This window comes from Amia ocellicauda, chromosome 9, assembly GCF_036373705.1.
Source record: "Amia ocellicauda isolate fAmiCal2 chromosome 9, fAmiCal2.hap1, whole genome shotgun sequence".
NCBI classification, from domain to species: domain Eukaryota; kingdom Metazoa; phylum Chordata; class Actinopteri; order Amiiformes; family Amiidae; genus Amia; species Amia ocellicauda.
The window spans coordinates 36,734,234-36,762,028 of record NC_089858.1 but is presented as its reverse complement, the minus strand read 5'-3'; the positions used below and the strand labels follow the sequence as shown (position 1 = coordinate 36,762,028).

At 45.3% G+C, this 27,795-nt stretch overlaps 1 protein-coding gene across 2 annotated transcripts; it reads left to right on the top strand.

Moving 5' to 3' along the window:
- Positions 1–10,006: 10,006 nt before the first annotated feature.
- On the top strand, positions 10,007–27,188 carry LOC136759375 (sodium-dependent phosphate transporter 1-B). 2 transcript variants are annotated; one of them, XM_066714345.1, is made up of 11 exons: positions 10,007–10,082; positions 14,660–15,420; positions 15,629–15,769; positions 16,050–16,135; positions 17,620–17,716; positions 21,544–21,663; positions 23,628–23,921; positions 24,105–24,666; positions 24,786–24,971; positions 25,389–25,473; positions 25,638–27,188. In XM_066714345.1, exons 2-11 carry the CDS (start codon positions 15,072–15,074, stop codon positions 25,794–25,796), a joined length of 2,079 nt encoding a protein of 692 aa, XP_066570442.1. In that variant the 5' UTR covers positions 10,007–10,082; positions 14,660–15,071; the 3' UTR covers positions 25,797–27,188. The 2 variants fall into 2 exon arrangements, with proteins under 2 accessions (XP_066570442.1, XP_066570441.1); XM_066714344.1 differs by lacking the exon at positions 10,007–10,082 and adding an exon at positions 11,175–11,548.
- The last annotated feature ends 607 nt before the right edge of the window (positions 27,189–27,795 follow it).

Here is a 27,795-nt window from a genome sequence, read left to right as displayed (position 1 = left end):
ATTTTTTTTATGCCACTAATTAGACCTTTGGCACTTGTATAAGCAGGAGCATTGGCATTGTTTACAGTGGGTTAGCTGGTTAAGAAGTGCAGCACTTGCCTCCAAGGCAGAAATCCACACTCACTGCACTGGGGACAGCTGGGTTATTTGGCTCGGTTTGGCAGTCTGAGTGGTTGTTGAGGAGGAGTGTGGGTGAGACACTCGAACCAAAGTATTTAGTACAAAAAGCTGTCTTCCTGTTTTTCTCCTCGACTGTAACCTACTAGGAAGCTGGGCTTAGGAGGTGTGACAGCATGCTATAATAAGACCCTGAATAAGGGATCATTACACAATCAATTTGAATTTATTCTAGGATTTTCCACACAGGGCCACAGTGTGTGGGACTGGACATTTTCTCATCTGCTCTATCCCATCAAACCTCTGTCAAAGCATGGTGCTTAACGGCGTGTACAATGTAAAAAGTGAAAAGATATAAAATAAATAAATACAACTAATAAAAAAACAAAGACCCTGAAAACCTGTAAACACTAATTAAACAAGTTTTCTGGTATAAAGCCTGGCCTGTTATACTGAGCAGTATAACAAAACCAGAGACTGATCTCTACCTCTTGGCAGGTCAATCAGCCCACAGGTAAGGAAAAGTACTGGGAATACTGTTGTTGCGTTAGGGAAATCATATGCAATTTTTTTTTTTAATGTGGTATCGTCAATTATTTATCTGTGTATTCGCCCCACCTCAATTTGGAATCGCCAATTGTGCTAATGCATCTCGGCTTGACGCCATGACTCCCACTGCCTTCACGTGAGGAGGGTGACGAAGTGCGACCAGGCTCCTCCAAACCTGGCTGCCCCCGAGCCCACTGTCTCTCTACACCATGCAGGCTACACAGAGAGGTTCAGCACCGATTGGACGAGAGGCACTCACCTGCACACCCTCCCCTTTAATAAACCGCCCTCTATCGGGAGGAGCAAGAAAAGATCAAGGTCCTTTCCAGGGTCTGCATCATGGAGGACGACGAGAAGTGCAGCCGCTTCTTCTTCAAGAAAACGAAGGAGAGGCGGACTGCAATGTCCTCCATGATCGACTCCTCGGGGCAGGAGGTGGAGGGCAGAGAGGCTGTTGAGACAGTGGTGCGGGACTTCTACAGGGAGTTGTACGATCAGAAGGTGGTGGATCAAAATCTGATCCATCACTTTCTGTCCCTGTTGGAGTCCCGCAACGAGGGGGACGAGGAGGCGGAGGAGGATCCAGAGATCACCACCACTGAACTCTCCCGGGTGATAAAGAGTCTTAACTCTGGAAGGACACCGGGTCCCGATGGGATCCCTGCTGAATTCTATAAGATCTTTTGGGATGTGCTTAAGGAAGATCTGGCTCAGGTCTTGGGGTCGATGTACAGAGAGGGTAGACTGGCCCCTTCTATGAAGAGGAGTATCCTCTCTCTTCTTCATAAAAAGGGAGATCCAAAGGATCTGAGGAACTGACGGCCGGTCAGCCTCCTGTGCATCGACTACAAGATACTGGCCAAAGCACTGACGCTCCATCTGCAGCGGCCACTCCCTCAAGTCATGGGTCCCGACCAGGTCTGTGGTGCCCGGGGGAGATCGGCGGCCGACAACGCCATGCTGCTCAGGGATGTCGTGGCCTACTCGAACGAGAGAGGGCTTCCCCTGGTCCTAATCAGCCTGGACCAGGAGAAAGCCTTCGACAGAGTGGGCCACGAATACCTGCAGTTTGTTATGGAGAGGATGGGTCTCACTCTTGGCCTGAGGAAGTGGGTTAAGATCATCTACAGCGGCCTAAGCAGCAGGGTCCTTGTGAACCGCCACCTGACCGAACCATTTCCGGTCAGGTCGGGGGTCCGACAGGGTTGTCCCCTGTCGGCCCTGCTGTACGTCCTCTGTCTGGAGCCGTTCATGCAGGCGATCCGCCGGGACGTCCGGGTGACAGGTTTCCATCTCCCGGGTTCCGTCGGAGAGCAACTGAAAGCCCTGGCCTATATGGACGACGTGGCCATGGTCTGCACGGACGCGCCGTCCGTGGCCAGGGTTGAGGAACTGCTGGACGGCTTCTGCAGGGCGACGGGGGCTGCTGTCAACAGGGCCAAGAGCGAGGTCTACCTCTCCAGAGCATGGCCTGTCGGCCGGGGCCCGCCGACCGTGTTCCCTGTGAAGCCGTCCATCAAGGTTCTGGGGATCACGATTGACGGGACCAACACGGGCACCCGGAGCTGGGAGGAGGCCATAGCAAAGGTCCAAAGAAAGATCCACGGCTGGAGCACAAGGACCTTGACGATGGCCGGTAAGGTGCTGGTCGTAAAGGCCATCCTCTTCCCGATACTCCTCTACGTAGGAATGATCTTCCCCCCAGACAAGGTCGTCGCAAAACTAGTGACCAGAATTATATTTCGGTTTGTCTGGGGGAGCAAAATGGAGAGGCTGAAGAGAGTGCAAATGGTGAAGGGTACCCTGGATGGAGGCAGGGGGGTCCCGGACGTTGTGTGGCTGATAAAGGCGCAGGGGCTGGCCTACGTGGTCAAGAACATCCAGGCTGCTGGCAAGAAAGTGAGTTTCATGAACCGCTTTTATTTTGCCAGCAGCCTGAGACCATTCGACCTCTGCGCTATGGATAACACCACTCGTGGGATCCCCCGCCGTTCTACAGGGCGCTCCGAGCCTTTGCGCTCGAAGTAGGTCTCCATAAAGTCGTGCTGGCCTCCTGGGATTATAAGACCATCTGTAGCCAGATGAGATCTACCCAGGAGACCAGCCGGATAGAAGATTTCCCTCCCGAAACCTGTCGGTTTATCTGGGCTAACGCTACGCACGTTTGCCTCACGAATACGCAGAAAGATGTCTCCTGGATGGAGTCGGTGTCTCCCCACCCGAGTGTTCATGCACAGAAGGGGCCTAGCCCCTTATGACATCTGCCCCTACAAGGGTTGCCTGGGGAAGGAGATGGAGGCTCATATCTTTAGGGATTGCCCCTCCGCCTACAGGGTCTGGCTCCTGTTTTCTCCGTTCCTCCACAGGTTTGCCGTTCCTGTGCGGGCGACTGCCCAGCAGATCTTATATGGTCCAGCCAGGGGGTTAACATCTTCCACCCTGAGGTGCTGGTGGCGTGTCGTCTGCGCAGTGAAACAGGCCCTGTGGGAGGGACGGAACATCTGTCTGTTTAATAAGCAGGAGCTGGACCCAATTGTCATCGCGCGGAGGGGCATGGTACTTATAAGGGACTACGTCAATCTGGAGGTCCATCAGAGGGGCAAGGAGGAAGCCTTTAAGAACTGGCAGATACAAGATCTGGGGGAGCTCAGGATCCCATGATGGGACCCACCTCCGGGGACGGTCATCTCCCCCTGCTGGAGCCAGAGTCCAAGATCTTTTAACTATTTATTGAATAATTGTCTTTTAAAAAATGACTTTTAAAAATGAATTTTAACTGTTTTTAAAGATTTAGTTGTTTTTAAAGCACTAGTTGTTTGGGTTTTTTGGTTAGTTTTATTCAATTTTTTTGTCAAATACATTGACCGTTTGGATTTAATTTTAAATGCATTGGACCGTTTTGGTTTGTTTTTTATTTTTACTTTTTTAATTGTTTTTTTTATTTTGTCCAGTGCATTTTCAGTTATTTTCAATGTATTTGACCTTTTTGTTGGTAGCAGTTTGCTTTAATCACATTTGTTTTGTTGTTTTGTGCACTTGTTTATTTGAAGTTTAGTATTTTGTTTACGTTAAATCACAAAGATTTTAAAAATTTTAAGTGATTTTAAGAATTGATTTTTAAAAATTTTAATCACAAGTATTAAAATTTGTTTGAATGTTTTTATCTTTGAAATGTAAAATACTTACACCAATAAAACAGTATTTTACTTTAATAAACCTGATTATAAAACTGAATTTGCAGTGAGAAAGACGCGAGATGAGTACGCTGAGATTACGGACTCTCGTTATTAAATGGGTTACTGCACCCTAGGGATCTCCTGTCCAATGTGATTGATCGCTGGGCAGTAAGGGTTAATCCTCTCCACACACTTGCTCAGCGGCAGGCCAGCGAGTTCGGAGGGATGTGTCAGGCCCCGGGAAGACAAACACACTCTGCTGCTCTCCTCGCTGACCAGAGGTATTTATGGAAGCAGGGCTTTGGCACTGACCTGACCTCAGAGCCGGTACTCCTGCGAAGAGGGTCACAGAGAGCAGAGCTGGGAGAGATGCTCACAGGCCACACAGTGTATGAGAGAGGAGAGCAAGAGGTCAGCATCTCGGCCTAGTAACAGAGGAATTCCAGTGCCCTCGAGGGTCTACAGTCCTGGTCCAGGAGGGTCATGCTCCTTGGTGTTCAATGGTCAATGAGCAAGAGACCTGGCACTCATGTTAATCTGAGTGAGCCTAATGCACAGGTCCACTCAGAGCTGGAGTGATAACCTTCAGATGTAACACTGTGCATCTCCAAGACTAGACCTCAGGCCCAGGCTAAATATGTACAGCCAGAGCCAGGTGGCTTCAGAGATGGATGTGCAGAGGCTCCAAGACACAGCAGTGACCCAGATGTAACAGCTATTTTAAGCCCAGACGATGCATTACAAAAACCTCACACTGAACACATGCAGATGGGTGCTCAGTGGCTTGTACACAAGCTGTGCAGGGCCCCAACAGGGTGGCTGCTTAAGTACAAATTCTCAGAGTAGCCACTGTGTACCAACAGTATATGTGATATACAGAGAGGTCACCTTTTAGGGACAGGAATTTAGAATATTTACTGTTGCAAGTGATCTAAAGAGTGTCCTTATATACGTAATTCAGCTGTAACCTTTCTCAGGAATGGCAGGCGCAAGGATATGCGTTTACATGTGAAAGGACACATCACATCAGCCACTGCAAGAGGGGAAAAAGAAGAAAGTGTTTACAGGACAGAGTAGACAGGAGGTGATGCCTGGAAGCGTATGACAGCAGGGCCAGTGAGAGGTCAGAGGTCAGAGGTCAGACAGAGAAAGTCTCCTGACAGGTTACGTAGGGTGCCCCTCCCTCCCTGGGCAGCTAGAGCACACAGAGGCTCGGGACATGTGAGTGGAATGGCTAAGTTTGTGCTGACGGAGGGGTGTCTGTCTCTGCATCCGGCCACTTGCGACACATGTTCCCACTGCGGGCTCTTAGTTCGGCATGGCTACCTTAATTGTTACTAATAACAGATGCGCTAGCGAGGAATGCTAATTAACATGTTCCGATTACCGGGATAATCCGCTGACTCTGTGCGGCGGCCTGTTAATAGAAGCAGTGAAGTTAACAAAAATTGGCCTTTATGATGTCACTAACAGCTGAATGTCTAATCTGTGTTTGTTTTGTTTCCCTTTACTGTACAATCACCTCCCTCTTCCCTGGAATTGGTGTGGTGTGTTTTCTCGCTCTGGTGAACCAAATCAGGGGTGGGAGGGGACTTCCCAAAAATTCATTTTTTTAATGTAATCACCAATTATGGATCATCTCTTACCTTTATTCACCTCAGTCGCTAAATTGTCAGCCAGCATGGGAGATGTGAAGCCAACAAACAACAAATAGTTTTCTCTGGAGCCTTCATTATCAACACAGGTAGTGTTAACTCACTCAATGGAGGTCTAAAGATGCCCACAATGCACTGAGGAAACCCAGGCCTACTCTGGGCACAAACCCAGCCAATCAGGCACTGCATAGGAGGGATTGTAGATCCAAGCCAGTAGACTAGTAAATCTTAGGACTGTAGGCCCCACACTGGCCTTTGCCAACTGAACCACTTAAGAACCCCTGACAAATCATACAGTAGCCTGAACACATCGATCCACTGAGGCTGCTTCATATATGTTAAGTTCTGTCATTATGCAGACAATTCTTGTTTTAATGTCAAGAGAATACCACCAGATAGAATAATTTGACTTTACCCCCTCGGCCAATAACTGCCCCTGTTTGCCAGTTCCCATCCAGCCTGTCACTGAGAACATCACATGCCTTGGGAAGGAGATGTTGAAACTCCTGTGTGTATAAAAAAAACAACCAAAACAAAAAACGCCTCTGTATGCACGGCGCCTACTCCTAATCAAGGCAAGGAAAAGGCCCCCCTTGCATCCACTGTTGGGACAAGCTGAATATACAAAGAGGCCCAAACAGCTGGATAATTATAAGATATAAAACAGAAGGAACAAAGGCTGTTATTTAAGAATTAACAACCCTGAAACAATATATACAGTGAGAACTCGTATCCGCCCCATCACCACCCCCTTCTGCAATCCTCCCTGTGACATGAGAAGTGTTCATCACATCGCGGTCTATTATTATATCCATGTAGTGTGGAGGGCCCTATAGGTGTATCTGACCTATTATGAGAAAGTGAGAACCACCAATATACAGGTACCTGCAGCAGAAGGTTTGCAGATGATCCCAGAACCTCAGGCAGAATGTGCTTGACAGAAACCCAGAGACCCAGTTTCAACTGGTTTGGTCCAGTGCTACCTCCTGCTTTCAAGCGAAACAGAGTGTTTCTCCCTTGGTACTCTCATTTAATTAGGCCGCTAAATAGAACAAATAGTCCGGGGTAACTTGTGTCCAACGATCCCAGATTAAAAGGGTCTCTTCAAGATACAGAAACAACAATTACTGTGAAAGAAAGTCTACCTATCACAGTGAGGAAACTTTCCTTAAAAACAGTGCAGATGGTGTAGACAGGTTTGGTGTAAAAATATCCAGCCTAATAGCTAGACCTCCAGTTGCTTCCTGGACCCAAACCTGTTGTTTTCCAAGGCATTTATTACACCTGGCTTCTGCATGTTGCTGTTGTTTTTAACAAGCTGGTATCACTGAAAAGCCTGGAGAGGGGAATGCTAGGAATAACAAGAAGAGAGACAGAAATTGATCCCAAAACACACCGAGATGTGTGACATCATCGATGGACGGGAATGAGTGAAGATGTTAAAATGGCAATGGGTTAGACACATCGCGGAAGACCATATCAGAGCCAGACTAAACAAGCAATAGAATTAATCCCAGTAGATGAGAATTTACCAAGAAGAAGACCATAGAGAAGATAGTAAGATAAGAGCAGATGCTTTACTAGCATAACTTTGAAAAGAGATGCTGTGGAAAGCGAAAACATCTGGGGGAGGCCTTCGTACAGTAGATTGACAGAGGCTGGTGCTGATGATATATCTATACATATATTTAAATTTAAAAATGCTTCTAATATTTTTATGAATCAGGCCAGCAACCAAAGTGAACACAGAAAATAAAATTAATAGAATATACTCGCTCCCCAAGCTGTTTATGATCGGCTATATGAAATACTGTTATTTTTCACTGACTGTCTTATCTAAATATCCCATTGTGTCATGTCTTCTTCCTTTCATTGTAGCACCACTCTGTAATATTAATGATTTGCATATGCAGGCACATTCATTGAAACAGACAGATGAATGATACTTTAACTGAGCAGAATTACGACCTCGTGAATTTCACCCGGGTTCCAAGCGCTTGAGAGGTGAGCGGCTCCAATCCAGCCAGTTCAGAACACAGAAAGAGACACTGATTGGCTTCAATAGTCTGACATTATGATCAAATTATTGGCACAGGTTCTTGCACTAAAGAGTAGGGGTGTGGTACAGGCATCTGTTAAACACTACAGAGTGGTGTGTATGTTGTTTTCCCAGATGTTGAAATCATTTCTCACACAATTCACACTGATTCTGTAATTGGGTTTTAAAACTAAGACCATTAATCACTTTGGTTTCATGTTAAAAAGGGCATTTTTCCTGAATGGAAAAATCCTACGCCATGTCTTTCTTCAAAGCAGGCTTTGTGTCTATGGGCATCAGTGATTTTTCTTGGAAAACCACAACAAACACTTGCACAACTGGGTATTGTATGGGTGAGAAAGCAGTTTTATAAAATCTAAACTGTTTTAGTTAAAGCATGCTTTTTGTTATTTTTCAAATAATACAGAAATAAACTTTCAGTGTTTTCTGCAATACTTGTTCTTGTGACAGGTTGAAAGATAGTCGAGAGATACATAGAACATCCAGAGCTGACAAAATTGCACAGTAACGTGTTATTATTGCTTAATGTAACATAACTTCTGAAAAACACATCATGCGTTCAGACATATATTTTTTGGTTTAAATGTATTTTGTATTATAATGAGCAATGTTCCCAACTTATGATATAGCACGTTTCAGCACACCTAAGACCTCCAAAGTGCTCCAGCCACCAATTACAACAATTAAGGTTTAATTCAACAGAGTTTTAGAAATGCTCCATTTAAAACTATTTTAATAAAGAATATTGCATTTTCACCACCAGGAGATCAATACAATTCGGGATATGGGATTTTATTTACATATGAGACTTCTTCAGCCCAAAAAAGATCAATTTCTATTTTTAAGTCTACAAAAAGAACTTGCAAAAATGTAGGGATGGCAGAGAGATGTAATGTTGTAATAGAGGAAATATACACTCATCTAAAGGATTATTAGGAACACCATACTAATACTGTGTTTGACCCCCTTTCGCCTTCAGAACTGCCTTAATTCTACGTGGCATTGATTCAACAAGGTGCTGAAAGCATTCTTTAGAAATGTTGGCCCATATTGATAGGATAGCATCTTGCAGTTGATGGAGATTTGTGGGATGCACATCCAGGGCACGAAGCTCCCGTTCCACCACATCCCAAAGATGCTCTATTGGGTTGAGATCTGGTGACTGTGGGGGCCAGTTTAGTACAGTGAACTCATTGTCATGTTCAAGAAACCAATTTGAAATGATTCGACCTTTGTGACATGGTGCATTATCCTGCTGGAAGTAGCCATCAGAGGATGGGTACATGGTGGTCATAAAGGGATGGACATGGTCAGAAACAATACTCAGGTAGGCCATGGCATTTAAACGATGCCCAATTGGCACTAAGGGGCCTAAAGTGTGCAAAGAAAACATCCCCCACACCATTACACCACCACCACCAGCCTGCACAGTGGTAACAAGGCATGATGGATCCATGTTCTAATTCTGTTTACGCCAAATTCTGACTCTACCATCTGAATGTCTCAACAGAAATCGAGACTCATCAGACCAGGCAACATTTTTCCAGTCTTCAACTGTCCAATTTTGGCGAGCTTGTGCAAATTGTAGCCTCTTTTTCCTATTTGTAGTGGAGATGAGTGGTACCCGGTGAGGTCTTCTGCTGTTGTAGCCCATCCGCCTCAAGGTTGTACGTGTTGTGGCTTCACAAATGCTTTGCTGCATACCTCGGTTGTAACGAGTGGTTATTTCAGTCAAAGTTGCTCTTCTATCAGCTTGAATCAGTCGGCCCATTCTCCTCTGACCTCTAGCATCAACAAGGCATTTTCGCCCACAGGACTGCCGCATACTGGATGTTTTTCCCTTTTCACACCATTCTTTGTAAACCCTAGAAATGATTGTGCGTGAAAATCCCAGTAACTGAGCAGATTGTGAAATACTCAGACCGGCCCGTCTGGCACCAACAACCATGCCACGCTCAAAATTGCTTAAATCACCTTTCTTTCCCATTCAGACATTCAGTTTGGAGTTCAGGAGATTGTCTTGACCAGGACCACACCCCTAAATGCATTGAAGCAACTGCCATGTGATTGGTTGGTTAGATAATTGCATTAATGAGAAATTGAACAGGTGTTCCTAATAATCCTTTAGGTGAGTGTATATGTATATACAGGAAATGTATACATACATTTTAAAATGTGATTGTGCTGTAGCTTTAATAACAGATTCATAGCAATCACTACAGTGTGGGTCATCAGCCTTACAACTCGGGGGTCCAGTGGAAAACTACCGATTTGGTGTCCAGCAGCACTGACACAATACTAATGATCCCCAACAAAGAGACTCCCACTGGCACCCTCCTCCCCCCAAATCTGACACGTGTCCATATTAGGAGCTCCGGGGAGGCGCTGTATTATGACGTCTCCGTCGTGATCACGCGCTGGCGGCGTGCAGAATGAATCAAAGCGGTTCGGGGTTTTTTTAATGACACTTTCATATCGTTTTTGTTTAATCGTTGTGTTCTTTGTCCGATTCAATAACAATGAAAGGTAATGCAACACCGTTCGTTCTCCAAACTGTATCTGTTAATTCAACCAAATATATACACTGCTTTCCCAAAGCAATGTTTATTGATAATGACTTACTGCATTGTGACCTTTTTATGCCTTTCATGCACAGCGGTTAAAAGTACAACGTGGCCAATTGGGTTACGCAAAAAAGGAGCATTTCTGTCCTCTCCCGAGCAGTAAATGCCATTGAGGTTTAATCACGAGCACATTCAGTAGTTTGATTTTTATTTTATTGTGCGGTGTTGGTTTATAAATATGTAATCCGAATAAAGAGATGCAGCAATATGTATTGACTACTGCAGCGTCCATGAAACGGACACAATAGGACACAATAGAATAACAGGTTCGATATATAAAGACTTCAGGTCAAATAAATGTATCATAAGCAACGACGACACGGCTTTCCCAAAGATGATTTCGATTCGATTTGCTTCATCACAATGCAGAAAACAAACTGATATGGCACACCGCTTCATTACAGTAATGACCCTGCTAACTCACTGTTGCTAATGTGACGTTGTGTTAGCAGATATCTTTGTACAGATCAGCTCAGGTACCAATTGCACATCTCGGTAGAAACAATGTTGAGCACACACAGACGGCCAAGTGTCAGTCAGTTACTACAAAGACATCCTGACATTGTTATCCTTGGAAACAACCGCATGCTTCTTCACAAACAAGTCCCGCTAAGAGATGAATACCTACGTTTTTAAACCGATCCGTCCACCTGCACCTGTACTGATGGGGACACTATCGTTTGCATTAGGAAGCGAAGCTGGAAGAAAGGATTTCGACCAACCCTAGCTTTGTGATGTCTAGTCTTCAAAAGGTGGCGTTGGAGCTCGGGGGGGGGGAGGGGGTCGCTTTCATGCATGCATGCGTGTATATCTATCTATAGTAAAACTAAATGGATTGAATGATCTACTTTTTGGTGTTGATCTTAAACTGTTTTTGCACCGGTGTGGGAACGAGCAACTCGTGAAAGGATATGTTTTACCTGACAGACAGATTTTTGTTTGGGGGGGGGGGGTCTTGTTTTTTGGAAAGATCTGCGGTGTTCGCTCACTGGGCGCATGACTGCCGTGACGTCAGGGGGCGGGTCCCGCTCCTCCACCCGCATAAAACCCTGCCGGCAGCCGAGACGCGTAGTAGCTCAACGTGGTGGACTCAGTTAGCGGAGACGGGCCGGGAAGAGGATTAGGGTGAACAAGTTCACTGAGTGATTAGGCTGAAGTATAGGTTGACTCTTATTTTTATTTTGGGTGAGTGGTAGTATCGGTTTGTTTCGACACGGTGGCTTCTTTCGAAGGCGAAGCGGCCAGTTGAGGTGTTTGTGTGGAGGGGGCTCCCGCGCTTGCGTGCTGCAGAGCGGGACCGAAGTCATTGAAGAAACATCCCATTGAAATCCTCTGCTTTTTACTCTCGCCACGTTTCTGCTTGATTTGGTAAGTGTGCTTCTTTATTGGATGCTGCTTTGTTTATTGACTGATCTCCTCTTTGATCAGGCTACACCTCCGTGTGCTGATTTCTACCTGTGTAGTAGATCCGCTCAGTGCCAGGGTGGTAGCTATCATTAGAGGGAAACGAGACTATAAAAACACAATATTCACACATCCAAAGTAATACAGACCCCTAAACAATATGGTAGTATCCGCATTGACACTGATTTCATGGTAATGGCAAGACACGTGTGTGACGATGTAGCTCATCATGATACGAGCGGGCATCGTCTTGCTTTGTTTTATAGATGCGCGGAAATGTTCTGTATAGATTTCAATAATGGTATGTTTAATAAACTATTGAGAGGATGTCTTCATTGGGCTTGTCGTCATGGCAAAGAACGGGAAGGGGATTCTTCCACAAAAAAGCTGTGTGATTCGCGAAACCCGACTGATGCTTAACCTGGTCGTTTTTAAAATCCCAACATAATCTGTTCTAGTTTGCGTGTTAATTGTAATTTAGACGCTTCTTCTGGAATTAGCGCAGAAAATGGCGATCTCCTTCCTGTCACACAGATCGCCCATTCAGCCCTCGCCAGACACGCGTTTCAGGGGGAAGCCTCGTTCTGGTCCGCCGTAGAAACGTCATTCTAGTACCCCTTCTCTGTGCTGCCCAGATGTGTTCATTATCAACCAATAATGATCTTTATAAAGCAGAAATTGTTTTTCTAATCACGCTGGGGGTCAACCTGTACAGAGAGCGCTGCTATGACCAACCCATAATTATCATAAGCCGGCTGCTACCCTTACTGCATGTGACTTCACTTCAACAGAAGTTGACCGATGTTCGTCCCAATCGCACGTTTGTTATTAAAGAGTCTTCTCGATTTGGGTAAATATTTGATCGAAGCCCCACGTTTTGATCGTACGACAGTAATTGATAATAGACGGCGTGTGATAAATGAGGTGCAGGCGTTGCGCATGCGCTGTCGCACTGCATTCGAGCTATTGTACATTGGTGCGCTTCAAACTGGTCAATCGGATGAATCCCCTTGACAGATACACTTGATATTGTGTTGGTATCTGAAACGTGTCTTTAAATGTACAACACTACGTTATTGCTAGCCGTTTTTGTCGTGTGTGTGTGTGTAGGGGGAAGTCCTCCTCTATAACGGAAGTCTTCATTCAATTGTAGCTGCCTGTCTGTTGTGAGCCGGCGCGTCATCATTGTAAATGTTCAACAATGTGTATTAAAATGCCACGAATCCTACGATCTGCAGTGAATTTCAATGCTGTTGGTGCAGTTTGTGTTAAAAAGCCAAAAACAAAACAAAAAACGCGATGATCACAGTACGACTTGTGCTGATCTGCCCGCCGAAACGTGCGCACAAAAAGAACCAGCCATAACCGGTTTGCGCGATCTGCCGGGGACCGGCAGAGACGGCGCAGGCGGCGAGCGGAGCGGCTCGTCTTCATGTGCCGTTTCCTGTGCATTGGCGGCGACTCGAGGGCAGTGCGGTCTTTCTCTTTGCATGTATTTTTCCGGGACTGTCTGGACACGCATCCGTGTTTCAGGAGGGAAAAGCGCTTCTCTCCATGCTAAGGTCACTGCGGTGCGCCTGCATAGTCTGGGAATGCGCAGCCCGGGGGGACTTGGTGTTGACCGCGGGCAAAACAAGTGTTGTCATTCTGGGGTGAAGCAAACGCACACACACAAACACGCACACACACAAACACACAAACACGCACACACACAAACACGCACACACACAAACACGCACACACGCACACACACAAACACGCACACACACAAACACGCACACACGCACACACACAAACACACACACAAGTGGGGGTGGGGTTTTGTCTGAGCTAAGCCACACATCTGTAGCCGGTCTGTGCGCGTCTCCTCTTCAAAAGAGACGGCACTTGCTGCTGTCTGTATCGTGTCACAAGCACTTCAATTGAGGACAACTTTCTCTACTGTTGTCTGCAGTTTTTGAAAGACCTTCACACGACTGACCTACACACACACACAGTGGAATTTGCCCAAAGTTTACAGGCGATTTTATTTTTTTACAACTTCTCATTTTGGCGGCTGGTGCTGGGCAGGCGGGAACGCATGCTTTTCCTGTTTCTCTTCAGCCAGAAAGCGAAAACAAACTGGGGCCAATATGGGCGGGAACGGCAGGTGGTTTGTTTTGGACAGTTTGAATTTTTGAACACAGTTTTTACACTTACGTTTTATTGCTTTGGAAGTCGATTTGTTTTCTTGTACATTTTGTATTTCGACTAATGGCATCAAGCAGGCTAACTTGGATTGTTGACTGCAAGTCTAGACCAATGAGCCGGAGGTATAATTCTATTTGAGCTAGCTAAAGCGTTTACTGCAGCGATCTGCCTCTTCACCCCTCTAACATTGGAACTGTTGTCACGTCATCCCTGTGCCCTTCAGTCTGGTGGAGACCATGCGAGCAAAGAAAACGGGCCCCTGGGCCGTGTGGCCGCTGGCATGCCCTTGTGTTGCAGCTCAGATTAACAAGGAGACGAAAGATTTAACACCTTCTATTTACTGGTTTACTTTACCATGCCGTTCGCCTTTTACAAGTCTATGCTTCTTGATTGGCATAGCTTCTATTTCTTGCCATGGCTGGGTTTCTGATGACTCGGAGGGTGCATTCTCCCCAGGTGTCCGGTTACTCCACATGTTCCCGGGATGTAGAAATTTCATGTTGCATAAGTTGGGCTTGGGTGTATATGTCATTACTCTTTCTACAGCAGGTGTATCCTATAGTGCAGACCGGGTAAATGGTTATGGAAAATGTATAAGAACAAGGAATGCATCCTCTGAGAAATATTTCTCACACGCACTAAAATTTCCCAAAGAATTACTAATAAAAGCCAGTGACATCGTTCATACCTTTCCCAATAAAGTTGCACAATCCCACCAACCACAGAGTTGGATGTCTTTGCCCCTCTGTTGGAACGTGTTGCTAAGCACGTGCATTTTGTTTAGTTTGTCTGCTTTGAACAACGGTGGCTGAACCAAAAGATCCAGATAGCGTTCCATTTCTTTACAGGATACTAATTTTGTTTTTCTCCCCCCTTTCTTTTCAGGATGAGGAACGCCTCTTCTGCAGTGTTAGTCACACAATGGATGTCTGCTCATTTTCTTTAAGCACCCAGAGCCAAAGAAACTCTCTCAAAAAGACTAGTATACACAGTGGATAGCAATAACCCCCCCGTCTGTCTCCACCCCTTTCGATTTGTCTTTTAAATATCTACATTGCTATTCGAATTGAACGCATCACTTTCAGAGTTTACATATTTAAATTTCTCCTGTAATTCTAGTTGAGTGCATCTTATTTATTGAAATTGAAGCATTAGTACCTCATTTTAGTTTTTCATCTTTTGTAAAAAATAAATAAAAAAAAAAAAAAAATACTTTAAATTTTATATTTTTATACTTTTTTTGTATTTCATATAATTTAAATAAACGCACTAAGATTGTGAAGAAAACCAAACCAAAATGGAAACCATGACAGCGATGGCGGGGTTGTTATCCACTACATTGGCCCCTGTCACTGAAGGTCCTTTGGTGGCTTATATGTGGCTCCTGATAGTCGGCTTCATCATAGCTTTTGTCCTGGCGTTCTCTGTTGGTGCCAACGATGTTGCCAACTCCTTTGGCACAGCAGTGGGCTCGGGTGTGGTCACTCTACGCCAGGCCTGCATCCTGGCCACAGTGTTTGAGACCGTGGGCTCGGTGCTGCTCGGTGCCAAAGTGAGCGAGACCATCCGCAAGGGCATCATAGATGTCAATATGTACAACGGCTCGGAGTACATGCTGATGGCCGGCTCTGTCAGCGCCATGTTTGGTGAGTGCTTGACCTAACCAGCATGGTCTGGCCTGGTTCCTGCTGTCCGATTTGTGGTGATCCTGTTTTAAAATGAATGCATTTGTTTTTGATTTGTTGTATTGCATATGTAAATTGTAGCAGTTGGAGTTGAGGGAAGGTGTATTCAGTAAGCTTTTAAAAGTGTCTTTCTCCTGACTAAAGCTAAAAGTTTCCTCCATCTTTGCAGGTTCTGCCGTGTGGCAGTTAGTGGCTTCGTTTTTGAAGCTTCCCATTTCTGGAACCCACTGCATTGTGGGAGCAACTATCGGCTTCTCCTTGGTGGCCAAGGGTCAGGAAGGGGTCAAGTGGTACGAGCTCCTCAAAATCGGTGAGCTGGCCTTTTGCTTGCGTGTTTCCTCTAACCTAGAATGCCACTTTATCCTCTTGGTTTATGGCAAACCCACGCCTCTTCGTCAGGCTTTGAAAAGGAAAGCCTTGATGAACTTAACCAGTATTTTTAAATGGCAATTCTTGGAAAAGGCAGGAGATTAATCATGATAAATTTGACATTTTCCTGTGCTTCGAGGTAATGGCATATATTGTAGGGGGGGGCGGTAATTTTTAATGTGATTTAATTTGTAATTCATTTTAATTCCATTTATTTCCAGTGCTTTCCTGGTTCGTCTCCCCTCTCCTGTCTGGCATCATGTCAGCCCTTCTGTTTTTCATTGTCCGCACGTTCATCTTGCGCAAGGTAAGATGACAATCCTCTGCCAGTCACCTTGTCTTGTTACGAATAAGGAAATTGTTCTCTAGCTTGTTTTAGTTTTGTGTGGGAAGCACTAAGAGATGGATGTCCTAGATTATGGTCTTGCTTCAATGGAATGGAATGGAGTGGGGGGGGGGGGAGTATTGCTCTTTTCTAACTGTAGTACCCTGTGGTAGTTCTCATTTTACAGTTTTGTTCGGATTTGTGGGCCTTTTTTCAGTGCTTTTATATAGAACTGAATGTTTTGTTATACTGCCATCCAGTAGCGGAGACTTTGTCAGCCAGGAAGTGGGGGTAGGGTGGGTGCATATTGTTGGACAACACTGAGACCTATATAAAAGATGTTTACACATAATTTGGATTACAGCTCATTCAGGAGTTACAACCCTCTTGTTTGTGTACATGACAACATCAAGTGATGGGATATTTCATGCTTGATTCCCTATTTTGAGTTCATACAACTGGGCATGTGACCAGCAGTTCAGGATAAGTAATGAGCTGCCCAGTGTTGCATCTGCAGCCAGACTGCCGCTGCCAGGAGCAGGGCCTCATGTGGCTGTGCCTTCCACGGCTGGTAGCAATCGCCCGCAGTTCATTATCATGTCTTAATGAAGGCCATTTCCCTCCCAACTCCTTTTTGTCACTGTAACCTAACAGTCCAGTGGTACAGTCTGAAATGGACAGGGAATGTAGAATAGTCTTGGAAGGACTAACTGATCTGAAATGGAGAATTCACTCATGGGTGTCTGAGGGTTTGTGTCTCTGTGGCCCAGAGTAGTACTTTCATCCATTACCAGTAAGAAGTTATTAAGAAGCTGGTGGTGATCACCATGTGATCCAACACGATGAAAAGATCTTCCTGTTCTAGACATGGCGAGCTTTTATTTTCTCTTCCCTTTGTGACTGAAAGTGTAAAACCCAGCAGGCATTGCCACTGTGTTGCAGCTAAACTGGCACACTGTTGAAACCACTTGGTGCCAGGAGCTAGATCAAATAAAATGAAATGCTTAAATGTTTTTGACTGTATACATGCTTGGATATAAATAACTGCCTTTCTCCTCCTTAGGTTGTTAGATTTTTATAATAGTCTAGCATGGGAAGCCCCAGGGATTCATTAAAACGGTCTCCCTCAGGCACATTTCAATTAATGTCCCCATTATTATTCAGTTTTATTGGGGGGTGGGTTAACTACTCTGCCTTTTTTTCAGTTTGTTAAAAGTAGCTTATCAGTCTGTTCAGTGTAGTAATGTTTAATACAATATTTCACTGGCAGCAGTTGAATGGATTCATATCTTGCTTGCTTTTAAGAAGCTTTAAATAGCTAGTGAGTGTTCACTGAAATTGGGCAAGGATATCAACTGGATTTAAGAATCCCTTTTTGGAAAAAAAAAAAAGTTTGTAGGTGTTGCCTGGTCAGGATAGGGCCCTAAGAGTTTTCTGGTGTCTAATCCAGTCTCTTCCTCTTGTAGGCCGATCCAGTACCCAATGGGCTCAGGGCTCTGCCTGTGTTTTACGCTTGCACTATTGGAGTAAACCTCTTCTCCATCATGTTTACAGGAGCGCCACGTAAGTATCAGAAATCTGATTTGCCTTTTTGCGTTCACCTGTAACCTGATGTATATTTGTCTTCTGTGTGTCTCATGAACTCAAGTGAGGAAACTTGTCAATCTTTAGCCCCTGTAGTTTTGTAGTTTTTTTTTTTTTTTTTTTTTTTTTTTTCCCGTTGTGCATTATTTCATCATAGGCAGGTTTACGTGGAATCAAAGCGGATGACCCACAGCTGGGCCATGGGATTATAATCTTATTTTTGACATGAAGTCTGCATGAGTACCATTTCAGAAGCAGGTGAAAAAACGTGCAATTAAACTTTTAATATGCCTGTTTATGAAACCATTGTAACCTTTTGTTTTTTCCTTGTTTTTAACTATCCAAAAAACAGATTGTCAAACCTGCACTGAATGCATTAGTGTCTTAAATGAGAAGCTGTTCTTGACTTGTTTTTTTTTTTTTCACTTGACTTATAGTAGGAAGTCATATTAAACGTTCGATTTTACTCCTTTTTTTTACTTACAGGACCGAACTATTAAAGAAGTCAACTGGCCTGGGCCAATTACCGAAGGCTGCAGGCCGGTGTATGCTGTGATAGATGCACACACACACATGCACACACTTGGCTAGCTATTAACAGCCTTGCTTAACAAGAGGCTCATGTTAATCTAGCTTTGACTTCCACACGGCTGCCTTGCTTTCTCAGTTCTGTAGGAAGTTGCTACACATCAGGTTGGTCTTCCTTTAAGATATGTGCAAAATTTATAACATGTTTTTTCATTTGCATACATGCAAGATTCAATTTTTTAAATTAATCCAGCACTGCTCTATTGGTGCATAGTTCTGTTTTGTTCAGTACAATTGCTGCATAATCAAAACCACTTGGAGGCAAAACCTTAATGGTAAATTTCTTGGCGAACACCCTTATCCAGGGTGACCTAGGATACTTGCAGTATATTACATTTATTTTTTTCTGAAGTTAGGCTTATAGAATGGCATGACAAGGCAGAAATAGATGACATTCTAGTCCTTTCCAAAGGAAAAATAAAAACACAACTGCATGTATACTTGTTTGAACACATACTTTAGATCACCTGAAAATGCTGACTGACTGTAGAAAGACACTGACATTGCACACATACCAAACCGATGACTTGTCTGTCTCGGCAACTGGCTTCAGTTCTGCAGAGTAGCTCTCTAAACAGCTGAAGATAATTTATACCATCTGTAAGAAGACCCCACCACCACTTTTTTTTTTTTTTTTTTTTTTTTTTTTAAAGGACGTAATCTGTGTGCTTGCTTTCTCTGAAGACTATTCTTTGAACGTGACCTGTTTAGTCTTACGAGTACCTTAGTCCACCTAATCTGACTGTTGGATGCAACACACGGATTACATTGTATCGTTAATCATTACCAAGTGGCATCTCGCTAACTTCCAACTGGATTAACATCGACGAACAACTTTTTGTTTGTGTATTTTTTTTTTTTTTTTTTTATTCTAAATTTCAGTTTATGTAAGTGGGCTCCATCCACACACACCACCCATGCCCTTATAACTCTTATTTTGAAGTATTTTCCAGTCTTCAGACCTGTGCCATTAACCCAGTGTATAGGAACTGATTTGCATGGTAAACTGTTGTTGAATTCTTGCAATTGGAGAATCGATTTTTTTTTTTTTTTAAATGTATAGTGAATATCCTCCCTTGCCCTTTTTCCTTTTTAAATGGAGCCAAGTTATTTGCCCGTCTCTCCTATAGCTTTCTAGAAATCACAAACCTGCTGTGGTTAATTCACTACAGCTTGTTTATTGGTTCTTGTATTTTTTTGTTTTTAACTTAGTTTTGTGGTACAATTTTAAAAATGCCAGAAGTGATTTTTATAGCCCTTTTTTATTACCCTTTACTGGGTTTCTTTGAATTTGAAGTTCCCTATTGTTGTGTGTGAAGCAAATGGTAAGGTTGTGGGGAAAAAAACCGGTTGCCTTTTCACAATCTGAAGACTAAAACAGGTTGCCTTGTAAAATCAGAAGACCAAAACAAAGCACAGTAGCATTGCACTTAACCACAGACCAAATCTGTTGAAATCCCTTCCCCTTTCCTCTCTTGCCACCTTACAAAAGTTCCTTTTAATACGTGCGGAAAGCCAAGTGTAACCGGCGTCACTATCTCCTGCAGATAGTTTCTAGAAAGTGTCCGTATTTCCTTTTTGTGCTTTCTGCACGCTTGCATGCTGAGCACTTGTCGATTTTCACCTGGACCCTGTGCATCGTATGTCCTGGAAAGTCCCAAAGTCACCATTGCACAAATTTGTAGCTGAGGACTCCCTAGCATCTTGACCCATTGCCTCAACTTTTAAGAGACTTGCAGACTATACTGTGAAACACCCTGTAAAAGATGCATGAGGGAGGCTGGGAGGTGAACATGGCTTGATCCAGTTAAAAGTTCTCATAGAAAAAATACATTTCTGGCTTACAAATTTAAAAATGGACTTTTGTATTGGAGGCCCCTATCTATCTGTTCAGGCTGTTCGGGGCGGTGGTGCAACCGATAGCTGTAATTCACGGTACAGTATCACTACTGAAAACGAAGCTTCCTGCTAATCCCTGTCACAAGGGTGGTTACGTAATTGTGTATTGCTTAATTTGGACATATCGGCGACCGATTTGTCAAGTTCAGACCCCTAGGAATGAAATGGAGGAGGGGAAAAATATTGTTTAAAACTTTAAACCAGCATGCTGTGTTTAAGTCTTAAAATCCTTCCAGGGAACATGGGCATCTTTTCTTTACTAAGAAAGTGTAATGTGTATGTTGTATGCCTCTGACACCCCGCCAGCGCCATTTGTAGCCTAAAGAGGGCCGGAGGGGTGAGATTCGCTCTGCTAATGTGACCACTCTCTGGGGTTGGCGTTGCACTTAGATTGTATCCACTCAACACAACCGAGGAATCTGTGCCTCTCAGCGTACTCGCCCCAAGGTGTTGACATGCCCCTCTATTTAGGGGCAGAGGGGCTGCGACTAATCTAGGGGGCCCTGTTGCTGCGGAGGCAGAATTTAACTAAACAAATGGCTGGTTCCCCTCCAGGTGTCCTGCCGGTCTGGTTACGATACCGGGCAGGATATTGGGCTGCTCTCCAGTGACGCTGAGTCATCCCTTTTGGCGTCACTCTTATCGTAGCTCGCTGTTTAAAAAGTCTCCTTTTTGAGTCTGTTGCATAACTGAACATGTATGCAGGGGGCAGGGTTATCTTTGGTGGCAGCTTGTGAGGGAGGGAGCGGGGAGGGGTGGATGTCCAGAAGTAGAGTGTGACCAAAAGTCCCTTGAGTCTTCAAATTTAAGCCTCTTTAGGAGGAGGTGTGCGATTTGAATCTGTGAGGACATTGCAGAACTGTCACAATGAGGATTGATGGCAATTAAATTACTTTTCCTCTGACCTCCCTGTCCGTTCTGCTGCACTGAAGTGGTTTCACTTGTCCCTAGAAAAATTAAAGAACTGATACCAAGGGGATTAATTTTGTTAACTGTGTCGAATGTACAATTTCCAGTAGACTACATGTATTCTAGGTCGGAGATCTTCAGCCCAGGTCCTTGAACCCCTGGTGTTAAAGGTATCGGTAGAGAAATATTACCTGGAATAGCAAGTGCTCCCCACCCCCCCCTTGCTCTGAGCTGTGCAGTGGTGGGCTCTTTGCCCTAGCAGCCAGGTGCAGGTGAGCGCCCCCCTCCAGCCAGACAAGAAGAGCCCACAGAGCTGGGAGGGGGCAGTGTGCCCGTGTCTCGGTCAGTGTGAGGTGGTGGCAGCTGCTGCCTCGGGTTCTCAAAGCCCCTCTCCTGTGTTCCTCTCCTAGTGCTGGGCTTTGACAAGATCCCATTCTGGGGGATCCTCGTCATCACGCTGGGCTGCGCCGTCCTGACTGCCCTGATCGTCTGGTTTATCGTGTGCCCCCGGCTGAAGAAGAAGATTGAACGTGAGTGTCAGCCGCCTGTCCAATCCCTAAACTGTACAGATTTGTTTTGTGTAGATTCACTCTTCCCAGGGGAAAAAAAGATAATTGTGTTGGAATGTTGCAGAACCCACTGCTAACCCTGTCTGGGCTGACTTGGCGAGGCTTGCCAAGAAGCTCCTTACTCTGAAGGCTTATCCTAACTGGGTCATGATGTTAACCGTAATTGGCAGCATCACGTTGACTGACTGCTTATCCCCAATCCTGGACTGGAATAGTCTTTGATTACATTCGGTGACTGGCTAATGTCGCATTCACGCTCCCCATATATAATATTATACAATATATAGTATTTTTCCTCCTCAAATGAGATCCATTCATGGTATCTAGTTATACTTTTTTTCTGCAAGGAATTCTTTTTAACCTCCAACCAGACTGGTAAACGAGAGAGATTTAAGTTTATCCTTGGAGCCATGCAGCAGCCCCAAAACCTGTGCTCTGCAGTGTCCTCACTCCACCGCCACCTGTATTGAAGTCTTTCCTCGTCAGGAGGGTGGTGGGGGGGGGATAAAGCAGATTGCCACGTGACTGCAGCACTGTAACTGCATTGAAGTCCTCTGCAGCTGTCGTCCCTCCCAGGAAGGCTTCACCTTGGCTGGCGGCTCTTCTTGGCACACTTATGTGGCCGGTGCTGCAGTGCTGGGCAATGCGTCAATCTGAAAGTGCAAAACCTGAAGGGGGGGCTGTGATTGTTTCAGGTCTTCCAATTAAATTGCATTGCTGGACTCTGGCCTCAGCCCTCCATACTGGTCCCTAGTGGATTGTTTTTATTTGGAGGCCAGTTCTTGTGGTGCCTCTGTGTTTGAGCTACTAATGAGTGGCAGGTGTGGACTGGCTGGCATTGCAAAGCCCCGAGACCAGTCTGTCGCAGTGAGAACTGGAACGGCCTGTTCCTGTACTAAACGGATCCCAGCGGTGCTAGCCTGCTGGAGCATTAAAGCTTTTAAAACCACTAATTTATAACAAAAGCTAAACGTTTCATCTCTCGCATTCTAAACCGAGCAAGTAAATCCCAGCATTGATTGCACTGTCCGGCCTCTTTCTCCCTGGGTTTGGGCCTGTGCAATTATGTATACATACACTCTGAAAGAACGGTCTTGTTTTCCGTTGTGCAAAAAAAATGAAGTTAATGGATTTGTGGAAACAATCCAGAAATTTTAAGATTATGCATGTTCTTGCTTAAACTCTGCCTTTAAGGTAATGGCATGGGAGCAGCCTTCGAATGGGTCTCCTTGTGTTCACATTTTTGATGCCATATAGATTTACAGCCTTGAGCTCTCCTGCACTGGGAACAGTTTGTCTGTGCACAGGGAGGAATTTCAGAACACCCCGGCCAAATGGTATTGGCTTCATTGAAGTCTTTTTGCTGTGGCTCGGTTTCCCAGTGTTAGTGGATTATTCTTTATTAGAGTAGAATTCCCCACTATTACTTGTCTAGTTACTTTGCCAAGGCTTTAAATTAAACTAAAGGATTTTTAGAAATCTAATTTTGTGTGTATAGTGTATTGCACATACATGAAATTTACTCCTCGACTTTCCACATCCCCAGGATATGCTTTTGCTCCCTGCCGGATTGAAAGCGGCATAGCTTGGATTCACACAGTGGTTTGTTTTAAACGTGGGCAAGCTTGCCTTTTTGCATTCGGCAGTGTTAAGCATTTAATAAGATTCTCATTAAAGACGGATTTGATCGGCTTGACTTGGCACAATTCCTCCAAACAACATGCCCACTTTCAGCGCAGGACATCTGTCACATCGGGACCTGAAACCCCAGCTGGTATCGGGCAAGGACATTTCGGTTTTAACTCTCGTCATGCGAAGCCGAGTTGACTTGCTGTATTTCATGGGTGCTGCGTTTAGTCTTCCCGGTTCCTGGAACTATGCGTCTGACACTGACACTGCTTTCCTCTCACTGTTTCTGACCCCAGAGGACATCAAGTCCAGCCCCTCCGAGAGACCCCTGATGGACAAGAAGAACAGCGACATGCACTGCCCCATTCTCAAGGCTGTCCCCGAGGAGCCCATCGAGTGTCTGCCCAGCGTGGGGATGTCTGAGAGCAGGAGCTCCCTGCCTGACCACATGGCCACCTTGCTGAGCTCCCACCCTGTTCGGGAGGAGCGAGGCGTCTCCTTCAACATTGGGGACTCGGAGGACTGTGAGGAAAAAGACCGGCTGCAGGGAGAGGGCAAGGACATGGCTGCCGACGTTCATGCTGCGAACTGTGAGTTTGTGTTCCTGTTCCCCCACCTTGAGTTCCTGGTTCCTTAGTAGCCTGGCACTGCATTAAACCTGTCAACACCATCTAACCGATCGCATTGATTTGTGTGCCTCACTTAAGCAGTAAGTAATGTATCCAATGTACCCACGTGTCAGTGAACGAATGTCTTATTTCTCTTGGCCACAGTTCAGAATGGTGGGCATGTGCAATTCAACCACGTCGCCAGCCACATGCCCAGCAACGGCTACAGCCAGTACCACACAGTGCACAAGGACTCGGGCCTGTACAAGGACCTCCTGCACAAGCTGCACCTGGCCAAGGTGGGCGACTGCATGGGCGACTCGGTGGACCGGCCCATGCGGCGCAACAACAGCTACACCTCCTACACCATGGCGATCTGTGGCATGCACATGGACCTGTTCAAGCCGCGGGACGGAGACGGCAAGGGTGGGGCCTCGGCCGAAGAGGGTGCCGACAAGGACAAGCTGGGGCTCGAGCACGGCAAGAAGAGGGTGCGCATGGACAGCTATACCAGCTACTGCAATGCCGTGGCCGAGACCAACCTGCCCGAGGGTGTCGAGGAGGCCCAAGTGAAGCTGGAGATGGGCATGGGTGACCGCAAGAGCAGCGACGGCTCCCTGGAGGACTGCCTGGACAAGGACAAGCCCGCCGTGTCTCTGCTTTTCCAGTTCCTGCAGATCCTCACCGCCTGCTTCGGCTCCTTCGCGCACGGCGGCAACGACGTCAGGTAGGCGGGGAACCGGGTGGCAGATCTGTGGTGACAACCTGGATGCCTCTGTTTGGCAAAGCTCTTTAATGGCAAGAATGAAAATGCTCTTTTAAGTCATTTGTTTTACTCCTCCTCAGCAATGCCATCGGACCCCTGGTTGCGCTGTGGCTGGTGTACGAGAGTGGCCAGGTGGCCAGCAACACACCCACCCCAATTTGGCTGCTGCTGTACGGGGGTGTGGGCATCTGTGCTGGCCTGTGGGTGTGGGGCAGGAGAGTCATCCAAACGATGGGCAAGGACCTCACCCCCATCACCCCCTCCAGGTAGGACACAACCCTGGATCTGCTTCATGTCTGCTCAGTTTCTTTTCTCAATGGGTCAGAGACAGTCATCTGGTCTCTCTTGGGATGTGCAGACTTTTTTTTTTTTTTTTTTCCCTGACCAGAAATAACTTTTAAAATGTTGCTGAGTGTAGTGGGAGTTTTCACCGCCTGTTTTAATAGATCTCTGCTGCTTATATTCCCTTAACTGACTTCAGGTCTGCTTCTGAGAATAAAACTGGGTTATTTTTGCTCATTGTTGTATAGTTCGTTGCTTGGTACACATGGGTGTTTTTATTTAGAAGTGGAAAGGAAAAGAGATGTCACCATGGTTTGCTCGTGGTGATTTTTGTTGAGCTGGTAAGATGCCATCTTGCAAAACCGGATGTTGTGTAACCGGGTTTTCTCTGTCTTCCACAGTGGCTTCAGCATCGAGTTGGCTTCGGCTCTGACTGTGGTGATCGCTTCCAACATTGGGCTCCCGATCAGCACTACTCACTGCAAGGTACGAGTCCGAGGCAACATCTTTAGCGTCTACATTGCGGAAACTGGGTGGGGATAGTAGCAAACGCAATGTAAAATGGCCACAGAGTTTCACAGGGGGAACCCAGGAGGGGCGGAGGTGCAGGACTGGCCTGGCGGTTGCTGATCGGTTTCTCTCGTGCGCAGGTGGGCTCTGTGGTGTCGGTGGGCTGGCTGCGCTCCAAGAAGGCGGTGGACTGGCGCCTGTTCCGCAACATCTTCATGGCCTGGTTCGTGACCGTGCCCATCTCTGGTCTCCTGAGCGCCGCTGTCATGGCCCTCTTCAAGTATGTCATCCTGCCCTGAGGACAAGGGAGCGAAGAGAGTCAGAGGGCGCCGGCCTCCCTCCCTGGACCCCTCAGCCACGCAGGGGCGTAGAAGTGTGAGACTGAGGTCGCTTCTAGAAGATAATCCAGCTTCAGTCCATGAGATTTACAGTTGCTGTATTAACGTGCTTTAACTCATTAGTGTATGAATATCCCACTTCAGCTGTACATTGTATTGCCAATTGAAACACCAGAATAGATTCTCTTGTAATTATGTACATATGTTTTTTTTTTTTTTTTAACCTTTATTTTATACACATACGAGTTAAGTCCAATTTTACATGCAGTATTAGCTGGTTTTTCAGTTTCTCCAAATGAATTGATCGAACTTGCTGATCCCAGCCTAGGGTTGGCAGTGTTGCATCGGTGCCAGTGTAGGGCAGGGAAGCAGTTGAGGAGCCAGTCTCTCAATCAATATGCCTTAATCTGAGTTGCGCAGAAGCGTGTCACTATCAGTGTTGGTTGCGTGGTGCTGCGCGAGATCTGGCGGCTGCAGTTGTCGAATAGTTTAAAAGGTTCTTCCCAATTCTCTTTAATTTGACACGGATGACTTTTTTTTTTTAAACCATGTATTAATGTGGCATTTTGAGTATTGCACTGCAGTTCCAATGTGCATAATTATCAAACCATTAACCATGTTTAAGAAGCTGCCTAACATTGACTGATTTATCAATTAAAGTTTGCTGCTGAGAGTTGGCTTGAGTGTGCACCTCCACTACACCACCACAGACGCCTGCTCCAGTTAACTGGTTCAAGTTCTTCCTTCTAGCTACACAAACGAAATGCAGAAGTATGTTGATGACTGTGGAGGCTGTAGAAATGGGGCAGATTGCCATGTCTTTTGAAAGGGGATCTGGTGGTTTGATTTGACCTTGTTACTGTTACTTTGGAGTATTAACCTCAAACTATAAGGACCTTTTTATATCAAAAGGTGACTTGCTTCTAGTCCACAGAACTGCTTAAGGTTCCCAGACCTGTTTTGTTTATAATTAGCCTAAGGGTGATTTATACATGTTGACTTTTAATTTGTTCAACTTTGTATTTTATATAATCTAAAAGGAACAAAAAGGGGGGAAAAAAAAAAACTTTATAACCAACATATCTAAGAAAAGGGGGAGGAGAATCCAGAAAACTTGACCAGACTGAGTTGGAGGTGCCCGGTACAGATGCCCACCTCCTGAGCCCTGGTCTCCCTGTAGAGACTGGATGTGTGGTGGGATAGTTGGATTGCTGTATTAATGCCTTTTGTTAACCGGTACCAAAGAGTGGATGAGTGGTTGTTCTCTTTGTACACTTTAAGTCTTCCTATATGTGACTGGACATTTAAGAAGGAAAAAAATGGAAATAAACTTTTTTTTTTTTTTAAACCCAATTGCGTTGCTGGTTTCTTACTGTGAAATCTAATGTGCCTCATTGTAGGATTTCCACTCCTGCTGGGGCTGAAATTGCGACGAAGATTTCCAATAAGCGCTGGAACACGAGTTTTCTTGTCAAATTAAGGGTTTATTAATAATGCACAATATTACGGTGTACAAAGGATCAGATGCCAGTCTACATGCACTGCTGAGTAATGCACTTCCTGTTGGGTTATCTGTAAAGACGATGAGCCAGTCACTCAATATCCTGCGATTCAACACCCCTGGCTGTGGTATTATGGGTTGGTAATAGGGGGAGGTGTGATGGAACCAAAGAGCAAAACCTACTACTATAAAATGCTTGTTTATGTATTTGAAGTTATGAATGTACAAGTCACCACATTTTATTTAGGACTGAAACCATTTTATTCCTTTTTTTTTTAAACCACAAAATTGTTTCTCTATCTTCAAGCTTCAAAATCGTGTGGATCAGTTACTCCTTCCTCAGCTGGGGCAAAGTCTGTTTTCAGCCTTTTTATGCAAATTCATCTGAAAGAAAGCAGGAGGGGACAAAATGGGTCAATCACAGAGTAACCATAAGATTTGGTTATGCAAAATGTGTCC

Coding starts and splice junctions, on each gene's coding strand:
- LOC136759375 (XM_066714345.1), top strand. CDS start 15,072: ATGGAAACCATGACAGCGATGGCGGGGTTGTTATCCACTACATTGGCC. Junction 24,667..24,785: donor CACGGCGGCAACGACGTCAG/GTAGGCGGGGAA, acceptor ACTCCTCCTCAG/CAATGCCATCGGACCCCTGG. Junction 24,972..25,388: donor ACCCCCATCACCCCCTCCAG/GTAGGACACAAC, acceptor TGTCTTCCACAG/TGGCTTCAGCATCGAGTTGG.